Source organism: Diceros bicornis, chromosome 7, assembly GCF_020826845.1.
Source record: "Diceros bicornis minor isolate mBicDic1 chromosome 7, mDicBic1.mat.cur, whole genome shotgun sequence".
Classification (NCBI taxonomy): domain Eukaryota; kingdom Metazoa; phylum Chordata; class Mammalia; order Perissodactyla; family Rhinocerotidae; genus Diceros; species Diceros bicornis.
Window position 1 is genome coordinate 81,468,987 of NC_080746.1, and position 24,189 is coordinate 81,493,175.

Sequence of the window (24,189 nt, forward strand, 5' to 3'; positions counted from 1 at the left end):
GAGAATTGACCAACTGATAGTTATAGAAACATACCCTGAGTAGTTCACAAATTCTTACGCCACTTATTCATGGATTCTGCACAACTAGTATATAAAACTCCTTTGATCAGAAGTTTGTGGTGATTCATTGTTCTTACGGTTCAGCACAACGGTGAAGTACTCTGAATCTAGAGTGTGAAAAACTCAGAAATCAATCCTGGGTTTGCCACGGACTAGAGTGATTTGGGGCAAATTTTTCAACTTCTTGTACCTAATTTCTTCTTCTGTAACATTGAGGGGAGTTCACAGTTTTGTGTAATGCCTAGTAGAGAAACGCCTCATCAATGTTGCCCTCTTCTTCCTTCTCCTCCTTCATCTTTTTCATTAGCTCATGTTTCAATCAATCAGGAGAATGCATTAGTGCAGTTCTCCTCTCTACTATTGCAGTGTCGGAGCTCACTTGTCCCATGTGATTTACTATCGTTATCTGTGTTTCTGCCACCTTTCCCTATAGGACTGAAAGCGCCTGTTTTGAGGGAAGTTCATCTAATACTGACTTATTTATTTTATTTAATCAAAATTTATCTAATCAAAAAAATATAATCAGTGCCACCATCCCTGCATTAAGTATCTTACCTAAGTGCCATGGACAAAATATAAGTAAGGTGTGGTTTTTCCATTCAAAAAATCCAACATGTCTAGTATTGGCCAGGCTGTATGCTACTAACTCACACACGCGTGACCATGTGTAATTCTCACAACCACTCTTTAAGGCAGCCGTTCCCAAACTTGTCTGCACACTAGAATCATGTGGAGACTTTTTAATATATATAAAGCCCAGACAACACCCCAGACCAATTAAATAAAATGTCTGGAGATGGGAGAAAGTACTTTTTTGAAGCTTCCCAGTTAATTTCAATGTGCAGACAAGTTTGGGAACCACTGCTTTAAGGTCAGTCCTAACCATTATGAACCTTACATTTCAGAGGAGGGGAACTGTGGCTCTGAGACACTAAGGCACTGTGACTCCAGGACCCCAAGTCCTTAAAGTGTACATCAGATAAATATCAATTAAGTTAAAAACTCTAAAGATATACATATGAAATATGCATATATAAGGTTATATATACACATACAATATGCATATGTGCATAGACAATGACAGGTTGGAGGTATGTTAGAATTGATGTAGAGGAGAGAGTAGGAAAACTGGAAAACCTACCATCACTTTTAGGGATGGTTGGGGGTATGGCGTGGCTGGAGCAAAAGAAACATTTTGAAGAGAAGTTGAAGTTTCAGCCGAGTTTGTTAAGAGCAGTAGTTATGCAGGTGTAAACATTAGGGAAGTTTCTTTGGGGGCAGATGGAGCCTCATGGTCAAAGAGCCCAAGGCATGAGTGAGTATGGAGCATTTGAATTTGGCAAATAGTGAAAGGAGCTAGTGGTGACCTGGCAAAAGCTGAGACCTGAGTCAGAGCTGAAAGATGCTCCTAAATCATGTATTGGAGTATCTTATATTCCAGAAAAAGGGCTTTAAACTTTACTCTTTATTAGCTGTGCTGTGTTTAATTGAAGATTAATATGGACAGATTCACCGTTAATGCACATTATATGCTCGTATCTACAGTTATTCAAGGTTTTGATTTTGAGTACACTTCTGTAGAAAGCAGAGTGTCAATTCTTTTTAAATCCGTGCAGTGAAATCCCACGTTCTTTGCAAGCTGGAAACCACATTTCAGTATTAATTGCCAGATGCCACTGGCAAGAAGCACATTTCCCTGAATAGACTTCCATTTGCCAGTTCCAGAGATTCGCAATATAATTGGACGTCAAAATACATCCTCTCCGTGTCTTCCTCCACTCCTCCCTGCTGTTTTTATAACAGGAAAACTTGAAAGGAGTGAAGCAGGTGACCTTCCTATCTGATTCTGGAACTCAGAGGCCTACAGTAAGAGGCAGAGAGATGTTTCCAACATGACTGCATTTATTTATAACCATAGAGAAAATAATTGTAAAATTTTCCTTGTAAGTATTTTTCTACATCCTCATATCCTTTGTGTTGGTTCAGACTCTCTTCACCTCTCCTGAATCACAGGCAGGGCTCCCTGACTCCAGTCTTGTGGTAGAAGAGGGAGAATCCCCCTCTTCCCCTTCCCTTAAGGTTCTTCTGGCTGGCCAAATAATTAACAAGACAGGTTAGCAGGAGAAAATAATACCAAGTTTAATAACATATATACATGGGAGAAAGCAGGGACACTGCCGTTTCTCAACACAATAGCAGAAATTCTCGTCTCAAATACCATGTTCAGCCAATGACAAAGGAGGATATTGGGGGTGGGGGGAGTCAGTTACAGGAGATTAGCACTAAAGCACAGTAAACAAGAGTAAGGTTATTATGCAGATTTAAGGCCTCACCTTCCACATTGATAAGTTTCTAGAAATGAGGTCATCCCCCCTCTTCCCAATACAGAGAGGGAGATACCTTTACAAATGGAGATTTCTCTTATAAATGTAAATGTTTGTCTGGCAACTCCTTGCAGGGCCATCCAGAGAATGTGGCCAGAGACAGAACTTCTGATAAGATAGGCTTGTCGGTGCCTTTTCTATTGTAACATCTATTTTACATTATATTACAGCCATCAGATAGAAGATCTGTTCCAGGAAGGAGTTACTATGTCAAATTCTTTAGGCAGTTATTGGGGGAGGTCAAATGTCTGTCAGAGAAAACAATCAAGGTAAAGAGATATATTTCAGGGTGGCCAAATCTTGATCTCCCACAGTCTCCTCCTCCTCCAAGCTGTCTTCCACACCATCGAAGGGAGGGTTGTCTGTTCAAATTTTAAATTACCCATTATTTCACTTCTAAATCCATCATTATCTGTCCAATGCTTTAGGATTAAGTCCAACCTCCTTTTTCTTTTAACTTTTGTTTTCTTTGTTTGACATGTCTTTCCAACCTTTTTTTCATTTGGTTAATTCTTAATAATTTTTTAAATCATTTTATTGAGATACACTTCATGTAACATAAAATGCGTCCATTTAAATTGTAAAATTCAGTGGTTTTGTTATATTCACACACTCCTGCAACCGTCACCAGAATCCAATTTCAGAGCATTTTCATCTCTACAGAAAGATCCCCATGTCCATGAGCAGTCACTGCATATCCCCTCCTCCCTAGCCCTTGGCAACTGCTAGTCTAATTTTTGTCTCTGCAGATTTTCACATTTTGAACACTTCGTATAAATAGAATCACATAATATTTGGTATTTCGTGATTGGCTTCTTTCACTTAGCATAATGTTTTCAAGGTTCCTTCAAGTTAGAGCGTATCTATTTATGAAATTATAGATATCAGGTTGCTTCCACTTTTTGGATATTATGAATAAGGCTCAGGCAAAATAGATTTGGTTCTTGCTTTTTTAGCCAGTCTGACAATCTCTGCATTCTGACTGGATTATTTAATTCATTCACATTTAATGTTATTATTTGTATAGTTGGATTTAAGTGTATCACTTTTTTTTGTTGTTCTCTATGTGTCTCATGACTATTTTGTTACTCTCGTGCTATTCTACTGCCTTCTTTTGCATAATGTAATGTTTTCTAATGTCACATTTTAATTCCTTTTAATTATTCAACACATTTTTTGAGCTATGTTCTTAATACTTCTTCTAGGGTTTACAATGTACATCCAATGATCAGAATCTATTTCAGATTGATATTAACTTATTTCCAGTGAGGGATAGAAATCTTATACCTACATGGCTCCAATCCCTCCACACACACCCTTTTCTATTCTTTTTATCGTATCACGACTATGTATCTTATCTTTTGCCTTTTAAAGAAGCTGAGAGAAGAAAGTAGAGCAATTATATAATTTTGGAATTTGTTTTATTTGCCTTCTTATTTATGATTTCTGCTTCTCTTTCATCTCTTTATTTCTCCCTGTAAACTCAAGATACCAAAAGGTGTCATTTCCTTACTCCAGTTCAACTTTGTTTCAACTCCTCCTGTGTGCTGTTATTATTATCAAATACATTACGTTTCTATATATTACAGGAGCAACAATACAATTACACATACGTGTGTGTATACAATCATGTGTCACTTAATGACAAGAATACTGAGAAGTAGTTATTAGGTGATTTCATCATTGTACGAACATCATAGAATGTACTTTCACAAACCTAGATGGTATAGCCTGCTACACACCGAGGCTCTATGGTACTTATCTTATGGGACCACCATCGTATATGCCATCTGTCATTGACTGAAACATCATTATGCGGCACATGACTATATTTATTTATTTATTTATTTATGCAGTTGTTTACAATTAGTTAAAAGAAGAAAAGAGATACACTTATAGAGTCTTTTTTAATTACTTAATTACCTTTAGCAGTGCTTTTTTGTTTTTCATGAGTATTTGAATTATTGCCTGCCGTCACTTGCTTTCAGTCTAAAAATACACAGACAAACAAAGAGATCTAGTTTCTTTTCTATTGACAAACATAGCGTAGGGCCTTTCCAAAATATATTGTTTCTCTCTTCACTAATACCTGTGGTTATAGTGGTTTAATTTAAGCAGCTACATTTATGAAACATTTTGAGGTCCTGATGTTGAGGTCCCCTCCGTCTTTGGTATATATGAAATTTATACTATTTGTTAAGCATAAGTAAGGATGTGTGGGTTCTACGGAGGCGTGCCAGGGGCATCATGATCTTCAATGAAAACCAGACTGTGTGCCTCCTCTGAGACAGTGGTTCTTCGTGCTGGATTTGCATCAAAATTTATGTGCAGATATTTCAAGACACAGAAGCCCGAGTTAAACCATTTGAGATTCTGCCTCAGACAATTTGGGTTGGAGACTGGTTATTTTCATATACAGTGACATTGATCTAAGGATTCATGATTTAAATGTGTAGAGATGCAAGGTGAGACATGATCAGAATCTTTGGAAATAATTTGAAAACTTTTTTTAATTCTCCAACTGAAAGAAATCAAGTTTCTCCTCCTTTCTTGTCTGAGATGGGCTTAATGTAACACTTCTTTGTATCTCAAATGTCCACCCTAAGCTGTTTGGGTAGGTTACTAGGTTGAGTAGGTGGATGATCATACGGAAGGATATATAAACAGAGAGATGGGTGAAAGGAGAGATGGATAAGTGGATGGATGTGTGAGTAGGTAAAAGGAGGAGTGCAGAGATAATAGGGTAGACGGTGTGTGAGTAGAAGGATAAATGATGAATGGATGAGTTGACTAGTAGCTAAATTGATGAATGAGAAGATTAGTGAATGAATGCATGAATGAATGAGGGAATAGGAGACACATAAGGAAGAGGAACAGTAAACCTTATAACACCTCCTTGCAATGTTTAATTTACTAAATTGCCCAGAAAAAAAATTTTTTCCCATGTTCAGTAAAAATGTGTCATTTGGAACAGATTTATTCATTCATTAATTATCTAGTTGTAGATTCCTCAGAATTAGACGATGCACATTGACACAGGAACACACTAAGACCTGTGGAGGCTAAGTAAATAAAGCAAAGTGACAGCTGTGAGACAGGTGAAATAAACATTTTGACCCCCATCTTGACAGCTACAATTACAAGGCGTGTAACCTCTCTAACTGTAAGGATAGACTAGTGACACATGAGAAAGGCCAACAGAAATCAGGCAATTCTTCTTGTTGTCTTTAGAGAAGCCATATAGCTAATGAATTGGATTACAAAGACCAATTTTTGCTAAAACCAAAGTTTCAGAGACAGCTCTGAAAGTTAGAGACAGCTCTAACTTCCTAAAAATTATTCCAAAGACCAAAAAAAAAACAAAAACAATTTGTACATAAACTTTTTAAGCCTTAGAACAACCGTTTGATGTAGCTAAACATTTTAGTACTATTTTACTAAGAAGGAAACCCCACCAAAGAGTTAGGTTAAGTATCTTTCTAAGGTTCTCTGTAGCCCTAAATTTTTGAGACTATGACACATCCTTCACGTGAAAAACTGATTAATCATGACAATTATTTGAAAGTTTCTTGTTTTCTTTCTGTGTTATCTGCAGTGGTTTCATGAACTATTTCTCACATGAAAACTCCAGTTTGTATTTCAACATTTTTGCTCTTGGTCAAGTGGAGGAAGGGAGCAAGTTTCATGTTCCATCCCAAATTTACTATCATTTGGGATGCAGTGAAGCCCAAAACACCGTAATGGGGAACCAGAATGTGTGTTATCTTATAAAGTCTCAGATCAATAGTCTTAGCTAGATGAAGATTTGGAGTCAGGCATATGGGTACCAACGGTCAAATTCTGGTAAGTCATCTTGGACCATGTAGGAGTAGCCTCTTTAAGGTTTTCTTGCCTCTTTTGCTAAGTGGTTGTAATAATAATACTTGCAGTTTTTTAAAGCTTAAAAAAAATAACATATTTAAGTATCAATGAAGTTCTTGGCATCTGGTAAATATTCCATAAATTTTCATTGGTATGAATGTTCCCATTTTAGAGATGAGAAAACTGTAAACTTGAGAAAATAAGGGTCTTGTCAACAATCTTAAAGCTAGTAAATGGAAAAGGAAAGAGAAAACACAAGTGTTTTACGTTATATTTCAGGACTCTTTCCAATACCCCCAATGATAAACATTTAAGAATCAGTATCGGGTGAAGGAGTCAACAAAATACTTGTGAGTGTTCATGTGGATTTGTGCTCAGGAGCCAATTACATTTTCTCTTTACTGGTAGCTTTAGTCATTATCCTAATTAGCTCAAGTAAAATATATTTAAACATAGGAAAAATGAAATTTGTGTAATTAGATATCAGAAGATCTTCAAACAGTTTTTCTCATCCAGTAGTACAACTTGAGAGCTAGTTTTTTGTACCATGGAGAGAAGCCTACGTCCTTCTTGCCATTCTAAATGTAATAAAATTAAGTCAAAGTTGACAAGTGCCATGAGACCTTTACACCATCCTGTATTGTAGCAATATTCTATTTAAAGTGGGAAATAATTGTTAGTTTATGCATGATATCCTCCCCTACAGTACACATTCTTGGAGGGCAGAGTCTGTATTTTGTGCATCTTTACAATCCTCACAATTTTCATAGTGACTGGCACATGGTAAATAACTGATAAATATTTGTGGAATCAAATTGAATTGATCTGAATACAAGTCATCATTTTGTTAGCAATTCAGCAGATGTACTGGCAACTGAGATTGGGAGAATTTTAGATCTGGCAATAAGATGACTAAATATTAAATAATGTGATAGTAACTTGATAAAAAAATGAGAATATCTCCCTTTATCATAATATAAATTATTATTGTTATTATCATTATCATTCTCTATCTTTTGTTGATCACTTACTGTATGTCTTAATCACATTTAAAAGTATTTCTAAACCTTACATAGGCCTTCTAAGTCACATTATAATGTAAAGGTAATGCATTCAATCAAAAATTTTTTTGAGAGACTCATATTTCCAGGCACTTTTCCAGATGCTTATATGATTCTTCAGTGGATAAAAGTTCCCTAGTTGGTAGACATTATGTTCAAGTAGGTGTGATAGGCAATACTCAATAAACAGAAAAAATAATCTATGTAGGACATTAGAAAGTGAAGTACTATAGGAAAAAACTATAGAGAGGAATAGAGGATTGGGAATTCCAGGTAGGAAGTGAGGCAGTTCGCAATGGCAAGAGTCTAGGATAGACTATTTAAGCAGGTGACACTTGAGCCAAGAGTTAAAAGAGGTGAGGAATCGGAGAGATAGGGTGGGCTTTGGAATCATCAGGACTTGAGTTTGAATTTATTTCTTCTACACACTATCTATATAGTTTGCTGGACCTCCACAAGCTTCTGTTTGCACATATAATAAAAATGGAAAAGAATACTTACTTTGCCCAGCTGTTTGGCTATTAAATGTATGTGTAAATTGTTTGGAACTTGACCTGCATATAGTAAGTACTGTTTAATGTATGTTAAAAATAGAAGGTATTAAAAAAGGCAGCTCCAGTGATATATAATGTCATGAGAGGTGAGATGTTGGCACAGGTTGTGAAGCTCTTTGTTCCATTTCTAGGTGAATCTCACATTTCTAGGGTTTCAGGTATTCCCTAGAGTTTAGCTAACCCCTGTAACTGCCAAATTCTGGGCCTTTTGTTTCCACTTTTAAATTCGAGTGAAGAAAACAAAATAAGTCTGTTGGGAAATAGGCCATGGAAATATATTAAAAATCCCTACCAGAAATACATTAAAATGAATTTAAAGGAAAAAAAATAATAGTACACATTTAGAGTAGTAGGGAATTTGATATGCTGGTTTGTAGACATTTCAATACCTGTTGCTTTCAATAAAATTCACTTAGTGGAATAAAAATTTTGAAAGGATGTTTGGAATAAGCATCCAGAGCAGCTGCTGCACTTTGGCAGTGACAAAATGAAACAATTGGCTTCTTCCAGCCTTCAAATGACGGGAAGATTTGCACAAATAGAGGGGCTGTGACATTCAGGCAGATTCACATGGAAAAAACAAAACCTATTCAAAATATTTACCACTGACTTAATCCTGACATCTACAAAATTTTGTGCTGGGTTTTATCCACCGTCCCTTCAGCACTCTTGTCAGTACTGTTAATAAACCATCAATTCCTGTGCCTGTTAGAAGGAAGCACAGCCGTTGTCTGTCATGTCAATTAACTGCCGGAGAAAAGAGATTTACATGATGGACTGAAAAGGCTCCTAGAGGAGCATTCTTTAGCTGTTAAAGTGAGGACTCAAAATCCTCAAAATGTTCAGCTAGATAGAGAATTCTTGTAAACACTGATGCTCTTCAGACACAAATCAGGAAAAAAAAAGTACTCTGGAGAAGGATAAGAAACCTGTTTTCTTAGTAGAGTATGTGGCGTCAGCATCAAATGGACTCATGTGCTCATTCGTTCATCCAATATTTATTATGCATCTACTCGGTACCTGGCTCCATTCTAACAATTATCTATTCAATAGTTAGCAAAACGGAAGCCATCTGTATTGTGAGCGAGCCTATTGTCTCGTGAGGGAAGGAGACATTAACAATCAGATAGATAAATGGATAGGTGAAAACTATAATAAATAGGGACTGAATTTAACGAGTATGCATTAATAGAGGCATGCAAATTGCTCAAATATTAAAAGACTTCTGTAAAAACTGGTAGATAACCATTGTCTCCTTCATCCTGGACCTTCTGGCATCCTTCACCCCCCCCAACCCTTGCACTTAGCTGTCATTTAGCAATAAATGGCTAACCCTTATTGTAGCACGTGGCTCTGCCACAACACACTCATAACCTTGCACATCTCCACATAGGTCATAGAGGCAAAGCTAACCTTTAGTTTAACCCAAGCCTTGGTGGAGAAATCTTCATGGAACATAGAAAGATAGGCGGTCTTGTTAGAAGCTGTTAAAAGACTGTTTCTCATCTGCCTCCCTATCTTGCAGGAGGCTGCGATGAAGTAGTTTCCCATCTGCCTTCCTAAGGGCCAGTGAGGCATGACACTTTCCATATCACACCTCTCCCCACCTTTGGTCATAACTGTAGACTATAAAACTGCTCTGCGTTCTTTAGAGTTGAATCCACAGTGGCGGAGAGACCCAGCACTCGTGTTGTCTGTCACATGGCACCCCTAGTTTGAGGTCATCCACTGGTACTAGAGACATGGATTGCCAATGCCATGCTGATCTTCCTTATGCTTTCAGTGTGAGTGATAAACTGTCCAAAATGATTTGGGTTCACGTCTCTTTCCCGCTGAGTCTGCGGGAGCGTGGCGAGGCTGCTTGGGAGCTGCCGCAATGCTGCAGCTTAGGGACTGCTTGACTACTCGACACCTGTCAAGTGGGGCACTCCCAGGACCCTGCTCCAGCATTCAGGGCAGAGTCAGATCTCACTGGTTCATGTCCATACAATACCGATCATTTTATATTTTGAATGACACAACTGGTGAAAGTAATAGCAAGGAAAAGTATAGTATTTCACAAGAGAATATAACAAGAGTGTTAAAATTATGTTTGCAGTTCAGAAATGGATCTCTATGAGAATTAGCATTTCAACTGGGATCTATGGGATGATTAGAAATTGACCAAGGGAAACAGTGTAGCAGGGAATTTTCCATGATTTCAGGCGGAAAGAATTGGTACACGTGAAGATCCTGAGGTATATAGGAATATGCCTTATTCAATGAACTATAAAGAAGGCCAACAAGACGGTATATAAGTCCACTTGGGTCAAAATATCACTTCTTCTCTTCTGACAGCCCAGTAAAACACTTGTAATTCCACCAGTAAGTTGGAGTTCCTGAGACATCAGATAGGACTCTGATATTATTTTATTGTCTCACCATGTGAAAGACATGTCAATAGTTTTAGTGGTGAATCCAGAAATGTTTAAAGAGCCCGTTAGACTGTGAGCTTATTAAAGATAGAGGTGTTGCCTTATATTGTGTTGTATTTGTACCTGATCTTATATCAAAGTGTTGAAAATAATGCCTAGTAAATGGAGATGCAAGAAGAGGAAAGAAGAGAGGAAGGAAGGGAGGGAAGGAAGGGGGAAAGGTGGGAGGCTCTCTATTTTAGAGAGGAACAAAATTTATAAAATGCCTGGGATTTATTAGGTCTACAGTAAATATCAGTTGAAAGATTGAATGGGAAAGGAGAAAGATATAATGAAGTAATTACATATACTGAAACACATAATAAGAAAAAATAAAATGAAGATATTATAATCTGAAATAATTAGCCTGACAATATATAAATTCCAAATTAACAGGTACACTTGTGATGCAACTTCACACAGGCCTCCCTGAAGAACTCCTACCTGTTGGCTTGTTCAGGGCAATTTTGGAGAAGAAGATGGACGTGTTCTAGACTGATCCCACGACCAGGCGTAGAGCGCAATAGTATTATTGGCCTAGCTTGGGGGGTGGATTGTCTAGTCAAACAAGAGTAATAGCCTCTAAAGATAGTGTAGGGACAAACTGTGCAAAGCCTCAAACTGAATATGAAGGAGTTAGCATTTTACTGTAAAGGCAATAAGAAAACATAGACCAATAGTAGATAAGAGAATATATGCGAATACAAAAAAAAAACCATAATTACAATAATACAGAAACAGCAAGTACTTTCTATTTTAATTATGCTCACCTCACAATTCTTTGAGGTAGCGATTAATTTCTATGATTAATCAGCAAGCTATCTGTGTAGTTTCAAGGACAACTCCTCATCCAGGATTTTAAAAGAGACAAGTATATATTAAGCCGGTGATGTCTGTTTGAGAAAGGCACGGTTCAGATAACTTGCATTTCTTGTCAATCTCTTTCAAATTAACAATTCATAGCATGTTATGATCTGGGGTTATTATTTCTAGCATTTATTGCCTCCTTGAAAATTTAGAATAGATAAAAACAGAATAGAGTCGTAATAACTTAGGAAAAGTTTTTACCTTCATGAAGTCAATAATTCCACAGTAAAGAAAAATGAAACAAAAAGAAAAGAAAAATGAGTTGCTTCTAGATCATATCTCAAAGCAGTATCTTCAATCCAAGTTCATATAGATCACAAAAACTTCTCCTCAGTGCTCAATGTAAAAGGAAGCATCTGATATCCATCTTTCATGAAGGCAGAAGTTTTCCTTTTTAATGATAGTCATTGTCAATAAAACTTCCAGACGTTTTTCAGAACGTTTTAGAATTTCTAGATGTGTGATTTAGAGTCTAGGACCCATTAGTTAAGATCTAAAAAGCTAAACAGAGTATTTAGAATGTCCTGTCAGAATTCCCAAGACTAACATAAAGAACAAAAGTCCATAAGAAGGTGTCTGGGCATTAAAGACGCTGTGCCTGTGACAACCGTCTAATCTCGAACGGTAAATAGTGGACGCGTGGGGACTATTTCTTCTTCCCCGTTTGCATCTTGTTCTCCATGTTTCTTTTATATCAATTCTGCATACGTAATACAAGTTCCATTGTATATTTAGGAAGTTATTTTTTCGTAAAATGAATGACATAGTAAATGTTCTGTGAAATTTACCTGGCATTAAAATAAATTTTAGAGAGAGTTTTCTGCTAAAAGCTTCATTTCTTCAGCTTTCTCCCCAGACCTGCACTCGAATTTATGAGGAGGCAACATATGACACCTGTCAACTTTGTTGATTCACGTCAAAGTTTCTCTCCGCCCGCAAAGAAAGGATATTGATGACATTCGATATCCATTGAAAGCAATAAGGTCATGCTTCAATAACTCACAAAAAGGCTGAATGAATGCCTACAGGTTTTCAAAACAACAATTTCTGAGTGAAAGATCAAACATGAGATTATAAAATTTGAAAGCAATTTTGAAGAAAAGTCATAGATTACTAAAATTTAGCAGACATCTTCCCAATCACTGAAATTATTAATATAATAGCACCATAATTTTACATATAAATTTTAAAATTACACCTACCAACTTGAAAATAGGTTCAGGAATAGAATTTAAGAAAGGAACAATATAAAATGTATGTAGAACATTAACATGGCTTATTTTTATAAAAGTTAGGATATATAATCAGACGTTATTTGTCTACTTTGGTACGTTAACTGGAAAGCACCCAAGGGATTATAAATTTCTTTAGCTAGAAGACACATTAAAAATAATCTACTCCAAAATTCTCATTTTACACACAAGGAATCTGAGATCAGATAGTAAGCGGCAAAAGTCTTGCAACAAAACAACTCAGAGATCCTTCATCTCTCCTGGAGTAGCTTTCGGAGAGTTTTAATGATGAACCAGGATACTACAGTTAAGTCGTCTAGGGGAGGAAATGGAATTTTATTGTGGTTTTAACTACTTTACTTGATAATTAATGATGTTGAACATGTTCTCATAAGCTTATGGATCATTTGTATATCAGTCTACTCAATTCTTTGATCCATCTTTAAAATTTGGTTGTCTTGTTGACTTTGTTTCATTTACATACTTTGGATACAAATCCTTTGTTTGATGTATATTTTGCAATACTTTCTCTGTCTATTGCTTGGGTTTTCATTCTCTTAGAGTCTATACTGAAGAGCAAAATGTATAAATTGGTAAAGCCTAAGATCATTTTTTTTTCTTTTCTGTTGAGGCTTTTTTAGTCTTATCTAAGAAATCTTTGTCTATCTCAGGGTCATAAAATTTTCTTCCAGAAGTTCTACATTTTTATCTTTTACGTTTAGGTTTATGATTCACTTCAGATTATCACTTACAAATATTATAAAGAAAAGTTCAAGGTTGATTTCACACACACACATGTACACACACATACATAATCTCCAATCGCTTTATCACTGTTTATTGAAATTATTTTTCACACATTGAATTACATTTTTGTCTGTGTCAAAAATCAAATGGCTAGGGCCAACCCCGTGGCTTAGCGGTTAAGTGCGCACACTCTGCTGCTGGTGGCCCGGGTTCAGACCCGGGGCGCGCACCGACATACCGCTTCTCCAGCCACGCTGAGGCCACGTCCCACATATAGCGACTAGAAGGATGTGCAGCTATGACATACAACTATCTACTGGGGCTTTGGAGGAAAAAATAAATAAATAAAAATTTAAAAAGAAATCAAATAGCTATATATGTTTTCAATTGGCTATATATATGTCAGAGTAAATTTCTGGATTCTCCTCTGATCTTTTGTTGTCTATGTCTATCCTTATGCTAACACCACACTGTCCTTAGCTTTAGAGTTAGTCTTGCAATCAGACAGCATAAATCCTGCAGCCTAGTGCTTTTTTGAAGATTATTTTGGATACAGATTTTAGGGACAGCTTGGCAAATTTACAAGAAAAATATCCTGTGGGAACTCTAATCTAGTTTGCGTTTTATCTATCAATTAATTTGGGGAAAAGAGATACCATAATAATACTGACTTCAATTCAACAGCATTTAATATTTCAACTCATAGACATGGTATATCTTTCCACCTATTTAGAATTTCTGCTATTTCTCTCAGTTATGTTTTGTAATTTTCAACATAGAGGTTTTTTGTATCTTTAATTATATTTTTTCCTAACAAGAAACAATTTTCTTCTTCCTGTGTTTTATCAGAAGATGAAATAGCTGAGACTTTAATTAGCATTCAAAAGTCTATGCTGGGCCTAATATCTTCTCAATTTAGCCCACTATAGTCAGGGATTTAACTTTCTTAAATGCCATTTGCTCATTAAGTGTAAGGCACTGCTAATTGTTAAGACTCAATGATGACCAAAAAAAAACTTCCAGTCCCTTACCTCTTGGTGTCTAAGCTGTTTATTACTCACTTGAATTTCAATCTTCTAGAGTGGATGAGAAAGAGTGGAATCATTTTGCTCATCCCGGAGGCAAGTCAATCTGTGACTTGCTCATACTGCTTTCTGTGTCTTGGAGGGCAAACTACACACACACACACACGCAAACACACATCAGTGTATCCTAGGTGTTATACTTGGTGTCAGGTGAACCATGATTTTGGACTATATTTCTTGGATCCTGAAAAATATGGTTTTCTTAGTTGAATTACAAAATGTTTGTTATAATTTTATATTGCTATTGCTTGGAAAAACCCTGAGCCGTCTGTGTCCCTGGTATGTTTACTATCTTTGATAATGAGAATTTTCGAGCCAACAATGTTTCTTTTTACACCTGGCTGCCAGAAGTCTTGGAGCAAATTTACAGCTTAGCCCAGACCAAAGGATAGAATCCATTATCAGTGCCTCCTTCTGCTGTGGCTGCCCCTAATCTACCTTCACATCCCATTTATAAGACATAGCTGTTTTCCATAGACCTGGTATGTTTTATTTATGTTTAAATTTTTAATACTTTTAGTGTCAAAATTGTTTTAAGTCCTTTTCAGAAGAAAGTAAAGTATAAATATTTTTATATTCTATAAACCTCGGGGAAATTCACCAGAAAAATTAAAAAGAAGATAGTTGGATAGTCTTACCTAAAGGAAAGGGGGTGGGGAAGGATTAAAGTAAATTGTGTCGCTGAGTTTCCAGAAATATTGAATCACAAACCTAATGTATTAAAAATGAATTACAACTTTGCAGATTTAGCCACTTGCTGAGATTTTGTAAAATAAAAAAAAAATAATAATAATAATTCATTGAAATGTCATATACAATTTAACCATCTAAGATTATGTCCTTTCTGTTTGCTTCATCCACCATGGCTATATACTCATGTGTCTTAGAAGGAAAAAGAGACAGTTTTTGCATTAAATACAGCACTGATGTCATCCTTCGTAATCTAGCTCAGTGTAAGGTGGGTTCTTGAGAAAAACAGCAAGGAACAGCTCCAGAAGCAGTAGACTGGCTGGTGGAGCCAAACCAAGCACCCGCATTGTGTGGTCTATAAAAACTCGGAGCTCTGAAGCTCCGTAATTCTTCTTTAAGTAAATTAAGAATTATAATACGGACTCTAGCTTCTAAAAATGTTTTAAAGTTCAAATGAGAAAATGTGCTTATATGAAAATTAAATGTTACAGTTTTTTGTTGTTACTTTTATTAGGAAGAAGACATGCTGACATTTCAGGCCACACTGAGGGACCCCTCCTCTGTTCTCAGCGTACACACACTTTTGGTTGAGCAGCTAGAATCTCATACAGTGATTGTCACTTTACATGCTTGCTACCCCATGTATATGTTCAACCTGTGCACACAGATGATGATTGCTTCCTAGTCTGAGAACAATTAATCATTCCATAGATATTTATTCGGTGATTGAATGGGAATGAAAGCTGCTCTCAAATCATGACTAGCTCCTCTTAGGTAACCCAATCCTTTATTTCACGGGAGTTAAAATGAGAAAACAAATTTGACCTAAAACAAATAAAATTCTCTATCTTGTAAAATTCCCCGTCTCTCATAGGTCTTCTAAGGGCTTAACACCTACAGAACTGTTATTGTTTTATATAGTTTTATAACTGCTGTATATGAATTAATCCAGTAGCTGATCCTTTCAAAACTAGGACCAAAGTGTGATCATATGGATCAATATCTGCAATCCCTGTGAGTGCTTCTCCTCACTCTTTCTGTAACCTTCTGTCTCCCAAGATATCTTGGATGGATTTTACCAGGTTCAATGAGTTCTTAGAAGAGGGAAATACTTGAAATCCTGGGAACTGGTGGCAAGATAACTTTCAAAGGCGTATTTGCTATTTCTGTTGGGATGCATTCTGCCTGCCCTGATACAAGCTTCCTGGATTGCTATCTTGTGGCACACCCTGAAGTCATTCTTTAGGAGGAGTCCGCTAGTGTGGAAGGCTGCATTTGGGCCAAAACTCACAAATGAAGGGAGGGGAATGCAGGCAGGAGAACCTGAACCTGTGAAGACCCTCTCTGGACTGCAGATCACTGGTGACAGCATCTGGGGGAGAATGGCTGCCCACCAAAGAGGACCCTGAGAAGGAAAATATCATGAGAACCCAGGGCAGGGGAGGAGGGCCCGAGACACAGGGATTGCTGAGTAGCACGGAGGTCCCTTCCAGCTGACCAGGACTGTCAGGGGCACCGAGGCTGGCAGGGTCAGGATCACCCCCCTAAGTTCTGAGGAGGAGCTTGCCCACAGCCACTGCCCCACTGAGGCCCACCCACTGCCCCTCCCCACAGTCCCTAACTCCTGTCCTAGACCAAGGAGCTGGGGCAGACAGAGGGGCCACTCTTCTGTTGGGGCTCAGTACCGTGGACAGAAGCTGGCTCAGGTAGGGCCTGTGCCACCAGCAGCCAGGTTGGTCATAACAGGAGTCCCTGGTGCTCAGGGGTTGAGGAATGTAGCTAGGCCTGGCAGCAGTGATGCTGGATGGAGAGGCAGGGTGGCCTGAGTCCAGGACGGGAATGTGAGACTCAGGCCTATGGTCCTGAAGTCCTCCTCATGTGGGTACAGGCGGTGGGGAGGTGAGAAGGACAGAGACAGAGCCAAGGGGGATGTGGTCACTGAAAAGGTGATGAGCGGGCGCTGCCGACTTCTCCCCAGTAGACTCAATCCCCTTGCCTCACAAGAGCATCAGAAAGATCCTCTCTTCCTCCAGCTTTAGTTTCTTCGGCTACATGTCGGAGACAGGCGGAGTCCAGAGATCTAGAGGTTCTGAGCCACGATGGGAGGCAGGCTCTTCTGCAGGTCCTCTGTGAGCCCGCTGAGCACCTTCCTGTCAGTATATAGCTACAGCTTCTAGCTAGGAATTGGTGGAGGCAGGATTTTAAAACACATCTTCTAAATCTGGGGCCATTGCTCTTTTCTTTTAACAGCACAGTTATGGCATTTGAAAGGAACAGAGACATATGGTGGGATAGAGATGTGTGTTAGATTAAAACTCAATAACAAAAAGAGTAAATACTATTGTGTTAGTCTGCTCAGGTTGCCATAACAAAATACCACAGAATGAGTGGTTTCAACAACAGAAATTTATTTTCCCACAATTCTGGGGGCTGGAAGCCTGAGATCAAGGTGCTGGCAGACTTGGTTTCTGGTGAGCACCCTTCCTGGCTGGCAAGCGGTACCATCTCACTGCTTCCTCACACAGCCTTTCCTCTGTGTCAGCGTGGAGAGAGAGTACTCTGGTGTCTCTTCCTCTTCTTCTAAGGCAACCAGTTCTAAGGGATTAGGGCCCCACCTTTACAACCTCATTTAATTTTAATTACCACCCTAAAAGCTCTCCAAATACAATCATATGATTAGAGCTTCAACATGTGTCTTTTAAGGGAATATAATTCAGTCTATAACCACTAGGAACATAACTGGTCGGTTTATATCACAAGTATTTTCAGGGACTTGACCTGGAACTCTGCAACTAGACATTTTGGTCCAGTGAAGTATTTAGTGCGTATTCATCCAGAACACACCATTTTCTGCAGCTTAACCAAATGAGCATGTAATACAGTATTTTTAACCTGAATTCTAAATGAATTTCATGAGGTAAATTTTTTTTTTTTTTAATCTTTGGCAATGAATGACAGATGCTTAAAGTGGACGGGGAGATTATAGATTTTACTGAAAAGATTTGCCTTTCTTTCATTTTACAGGCCCAACAGCTTACTGATCTGGAACAAAAATTAGCTGTGGCCAAAAATGAGCTGGAGAAAGCAGCTCTTGACCGGGTAAGTTAACATCCATAAACCATGACAACTTTGCTGTTAGCAGACAAAGCTAGGGTATACGCATTGCTTCCCTTGATTTACTGATGCGATTCCAGATGCTGTGCATGTGGGATGGTTACAGAATTCACGAGTGCTTGATATACCCTTTGGAACCCAGTGCCTTCCTAGTTTTTGCTGCTACAGCAAAATGACTCAAGGTTGAGGCTCTGTGAGTTCACGGCTTCATTTTTCACCTGGCTGGTACATTTGTTCTGTAACACAATGAATAAACATGCTTTAAAGCACCAACAAAGATACTATGTATTAACTTGAGATGAATGTCTTACAAAGCAAATGGAAGTAGTCATTGACACTTTTCATTCTGGAAATCTTAAATCAGAGTTCTGGAGGGAAAGGCATAAAATAAAAAGGTAGCTCTCTTCACCGACTCTGTTCATATAAAGATGATGCGAGAGTGGGTGAGAGACCACCTTTATAACAGCTTTATTGAAACATAATTCATATACCATAAAAATCACACTTTTAAAGTTCACAAAGTTGTGCTACCATCACCACTCATTCCAAAGGATTTTCTTCACCTCTTTTGACCTTTTTTATTTCATTTTGGTTTTATTAATCTCTCACTATGTTACAGTTGTGTGTGCTCACAATAAACCACAACTCCCGTCTGATGCCAACATTTGCCTTTCCATTCTCTTCATATGCGACATGCATGAACAGGGAATTGTTTGGAGAAGGAAATATAATATAGATGAAGGGATCAGTCATATAATTCAGAATTACTGTTCTGCTGCTTAATAGTTATGGTATTGGGCAAAATTTCTTAATGCTTCTCACTCTCTTCTTCCTTCATTTTTAAATCAACTTTATGAAATTGTGGGAAATAAATATTCCTTTTTTTCTTAGTTCACTCAGAACAGAAAGGTAGAGTGATTTTAAAATAGTTTACTTCTTTGTTCAATCAGCACTCATTTATTGAACATCTAAAAGAATTTTCTCTAATACCTAGACCGTATATCCAGCACATATTAATACAGGAAACTCTGAATCTGAGAATTGAATCATAATATTTCAGACTTGAGGAGACAAACTCTGCATTGCTCTCAATCAAAACCGTGGAAAGTCTATGCCCAAGGAACAGGGCCAATCCAGGAATAATCTGCATTTCACTAAACCCTCAACCTATCTTCTGACTGAATTCTTGAATAAATTGGAGTTACCAGCCATCATTCCATCTAGCAGTTAGACCCTCTTCTGTGGAAGATATCATCTGGAGAATTTTTGATTCATTTATACACAATATCTGGCATGTAATAAAAATATTTCTAGCCATGTGGAAAGAACATGCAATCTGATCGATATGAAGAAGGAAAACAAGAGAAGCAGACCTGGAGCTGATTCAGATATGGGAGTCAGAAAATAAATACTCAAAATTTAACAACTATGATTTATATATACATATATATACACATACATATACAATAGTATATTATATTTTTAAAATAAAAAATATATAATATATATAGCAATAGAAGAAAAAATAAACAAAACAGATAAAAGGATAGAATTTTCACTAGACTTGGATTCTATAATAACAAATCAAGTAGATATTCTAGAATTATAAAAATATTATACAGTAAATCAAGAATTTAACTGATGTATTTAATATCAGATTGGATGATTGGACATTGTAGAGCTGAAGACTAGTGAAGTGAAGGGAAAATTAATATCAAATACATATACTAATGTATAGAAAGTACAAATGAAAGTAAACAGAAAGAGAATAAAAAATGTATGAGACAATTTCAAAATTTCTAAAACATTTACAATTGTTGTCCCAGAAGGAGTGCCAAGCAGAAGCAATGTTTGTAGAGATAATGGCTAAAAATTTTCCAAAGCTTTGAAAAACATAAACCACAGATTCAAAAATATAAATAATCCACAAGCAGGTAAAATACAAAGGTAACCACATTATAGTCAAATTGTTGGATATAAAAAAGATGAGCTAGGAGCTGCCCTGGTTGCACAGTGGTTAAGTTTGCGTGCTCTGCTTCAGTGGCCCGGGGTTCGTGGGTTCCAATTCCAGGCGCGGACCTATGAACCTCTCATCAGGCCATGCTGTGGCAGGTGTCCCACATATAAAATAGAGGAAGATGGGCACAGATGTTAGATCAGGGCCAATCTTCCTCATCAAAAAGAAGATTGGCAAGGGGTGTTAGCTCAGGGCTAATCTACCTCACAAAAAAAAAAAAAAAAAGATGAGCTAAAATAGAAAATGAATAGTAAAATGGTAAAATGGTTAATATCAACTTAAGTATGTCAGTAATTATATTTTTTAAATGGTCAGAATATTCCAAGTACAAAGCTGAAATTATAAGATTATATGGATTATATTAAACAAAACTTTATGATTCATACAAAAGACACCTTTAAATATAAAGAAAAAAGAAGTCTGTAAGTAAAAGAATAGCAGAAAAAAGATAAACCATGCAAACAGTAACACAAAGTGAGCTTGCGTATCAATAGGAATATCATTCAAAGTAGACTTGAAGTAAAGAATTCCTAGTAATAAGAAGGAGGTCTCCTATGAATCAGTCCAAGAGAAAGATATCACGGTCCTAAATCAGTATGCATATAGCAATATTCCTTTAAAATGCATATAAATTTTAAAACGTACTCTTAAGACCCATTCACTTTTTCATTATCTGCTATATTTCAATACAATTTATTAACAAAGTAAAAGACACTTAACCTCACCAGAAAAATGGAAATGTGAATAAAAACAATAAGACATCATCTCAACACCATCAGATTGGTAAAAATTAGAAAGTCTGATGATACCAAATTATGATAATACTAGTGATGGGAGTGTAATTATTAAAATCAGTTTTTAAATGTGTGTGCCTTAGACTTTGTACTTATCCATATGTTCTTGGAAACATGCATAAGGACATTAAATACAGCAAAATTTGTATTAATAATAATGGAAATAACTTAGATGCTTACAGTTAGATTTAATATACACATTTCATATATTTTTATAATATTTTCAAATTATAATCAAAATTTAATATTAATTAACAAATATAAATGTTTCAATATTGATACATTATAACATATAGTGTTAAGTGAAAAAATTCAGAATTATATGTATAGTATTTAACAATTATTCAAATACACAAAATATACTTTGTTTTGATTACATATCGTATAAATAGATAAAGTAGAAAAATACATATCAAATTCATGGATGCAATTGCCTTTGGGGAAAGACAGAGGGAAATATAATACTATAGGTGCTTACAAATACTTCTACTATTTCCCAAATGTTTTATCCTCCAATAATAGTATAGATACAGATAGATAGTCTTTAATTCATACACACACACATGCACATATATGTATGTTGTATGCATTATATACAGCATTATATAATATACACATTGTATACATGAATTAGATATATGTAATACATGAGTATGTATATATTACAAATACGTATTTACATATATCATATATAATGTTTTATTAAATAATATAAATATTATATTACATATAACAAATATACAATCAAAATGATTTATTCATTTAATTAGATTGATATTTACCTAATATTTGTTATATTTATGTTTTTCTCTATATATCCCCATATTTTTCAAAATTTATTTTAGAAAATGAAGCAAGTATTCAGTCTGCTGTCAAGGGCTTTCCGTTTTTGTGATCACAGTTTAGTGACCATTTTATTTAGAAAAATAAGCAAGTAAGATGATCATCATAGACTTCTTCGGCGATAATATACTGTATGCATTCAGCAAGTTTGTAATGAAAGGAGGTTGCCTCCTAACCACCAATTTGAACCATGGGTGTTTTGATACAGAATAGAGGAGATGGAACATTTAAGGCTGATTCATTTTGAAGTGCTTCTGGTCTCTCCCTCTTACTGTGCAGTAGTTTTGAAGGAGAACGCTAAAATTCTACCTCCCAGAGATTTGGGTCTCACACAGGCATTTTCTGCACTTATATATGATGAAAACCTCTTCATAGGTAATGTAGTTAACTTTTCAAACAGGACCTCTAGAAAGTGTTGCAGCAGAGGAATTAGTAAGGACATTTTGTGAATTCTAATGATATTCCTTCTTAAGGTTTAAATCTTTGGGGAAAATGTGGCTTTTGAAAGAATAACTAGATATTGTAACAACTTCACTCCTTTGTAATTGTCTTATTTTATATTCATTCAGGTAATTAATATAATATTTAATAGTTCTAGGGAAGCCTGCCAGCTATTTTGTAGATTAAGTCAAATATAATTCATCTTACCAAGATTCCAGCTTTATTTATTTATTTATTTTTTAAAGACTTTATTTATTTATTTTTCTCCCCAAAGTCCCAGTAGATAGTTGTATGTCATAGCTGCACATCTTTCTAGTTGCTGTATGTGGGACGCGGCTTCAGCATGGCCGGAGAAGCGGTGCGTCGGTGCGCGCCCGGGGTTCTGAACCCGGGCCACCAGCAGCAGAGTACGCGCACTTAACCGCTAAGCCAGGGGACCGGCCCTCCAGCTTTATTTTTAATTTTTAAAAAAGGTTTATATGAATTTATGCTAATCTCTGAGCATATCCAACTCATGCTACATAATATGACTTTTTAAAAAGGGAAATTGATGGAATCAGAATATCAGAGGTACACATAACACTAAAGTTCAACTAGACCGTCTCTTTCTGAATCCTTTCTCTGACATACCTGCCACAATCTCTGCAACATGTTTTAAGTCCTAGAAAGACATTGAAATCCCACGCTCCTGAGGCAGCCCAGCGTCCTCTGAGTTTTTAACAAATCTGACTGTTGGAATGTTCTTCCTTACATTAAATCTCTTTCCTGACTTCAGATAATCCATTTATTCAGTCAATGGCTAAATAGATTTGAGATGCCTTTTGTATGACCACCATGTGCCAAGTGCTATGGGAAACAGAAAACACTTATGATACATGGTCTTGGGTTCCATGCCTCTCACAATTTTGCTGGGCACCAACAATTAGGAAATAATTGTATGTGGAGCCACGAGGTCACAGAAGCACAGAGAATGAAGATGTATATTTTAAGTGCTTGCGGGTTATATGGACTGGTGTAGTCACATAATACTTCATGGACAAATTATAATTTGGCCTGTGCCACAGAACTCAGGAGTAATGTAGAGTTTTCCTTCTTTTGTCTTACCCATTTTATCCTTTCCTTCTCTCCATTTCTACCCCACCCCCTCCCATGTACCTAGCCCACACCATGCCACAGTCTGGACACAGGATGAGAGGCTATATGTTGCGGCATTTAAATAAAGGTCTCCCGAGTCAGTGGGTCTGTGTTCAAAGCGTAGCTCTTCCGCTGAATAACCATGTTCGAATCCCTCAAACTCTTTATGCTTCACTGCAAAATGGAATAAAATTTACTTTATAAGAGTGCTAAGACAATTATATGCATCAAAAAAGTAAAGTACTGAAGAGAGTTCTTGGCACATGGAACACAGTAAGCATAATAATTATTATTACTAGTGAATGAGATCAGAGACTGCCTCTCTGTGACAATAATTTCTCTCTTTAACCTTCAGGATCTTGTCACTCCTTTTGCTCCATTGAACTATAAAAGCAATTTGTATTACTGAAGGTTGATTTCAACAAGTCTCATATATGATGCGTGTGAGGCTCATAAACTGCGGTTATAAAGTCAGGTAGAAATGCTAGCTCACTTCAAAATGGATAAAAACTACAGTTTAATGAAATTGCACTTCACTGCTCTCCAGCATCTTTATATGAGAGTTTTTACTCTCTTGCAGGTGTCTAGCTCCTAAGAATGTTATAGCTGGGCTTCAAATAACCTTAAGTACCTCGTAAATATTATGAAAACAACATCTTCACACTCTGACTTGGTTCTCATGATACATTTAATGAAAGAAGTCTCAGTTTACTATCCCAATATAAACAACAATAATCTCAAATTCTAAGGATCAACCTTGGTTTTCCAAACAACCAATTATTTATTTGGCAATATCTTATGAATTATAGCTAGCCTCAGCTACTGGAATGTACAACCAGCTTTATGGTATAG

The 24,189-nt window shown here is 36.6% G+C and overlaps 1 protein-coding gene across 2 annotated transcripts in view; it reads left to right on the forward strand.

Annotated features, from left to right (window-relative positions):
* LUZP2 (leucine zipper protein 2) overlaps positions 1-24,189 on the forward strand; it is a 439,170-nt gene that overhangs the window by 351,963 nt on the left and 63,018 nt on the right. For both annotated transcript variants that reach the window (XM_058546152.1, XM_058546153.1), the window contains one exon: positions 18,019-18,093. In XM_058546152.1, coding sequence (XP_058402135.1) covers positions 18,019-18,093 — 75 coding nt within the window. The remainder of the gene's footprint in view (positions 1-18,018; positions 18,094-24,189) is intronic.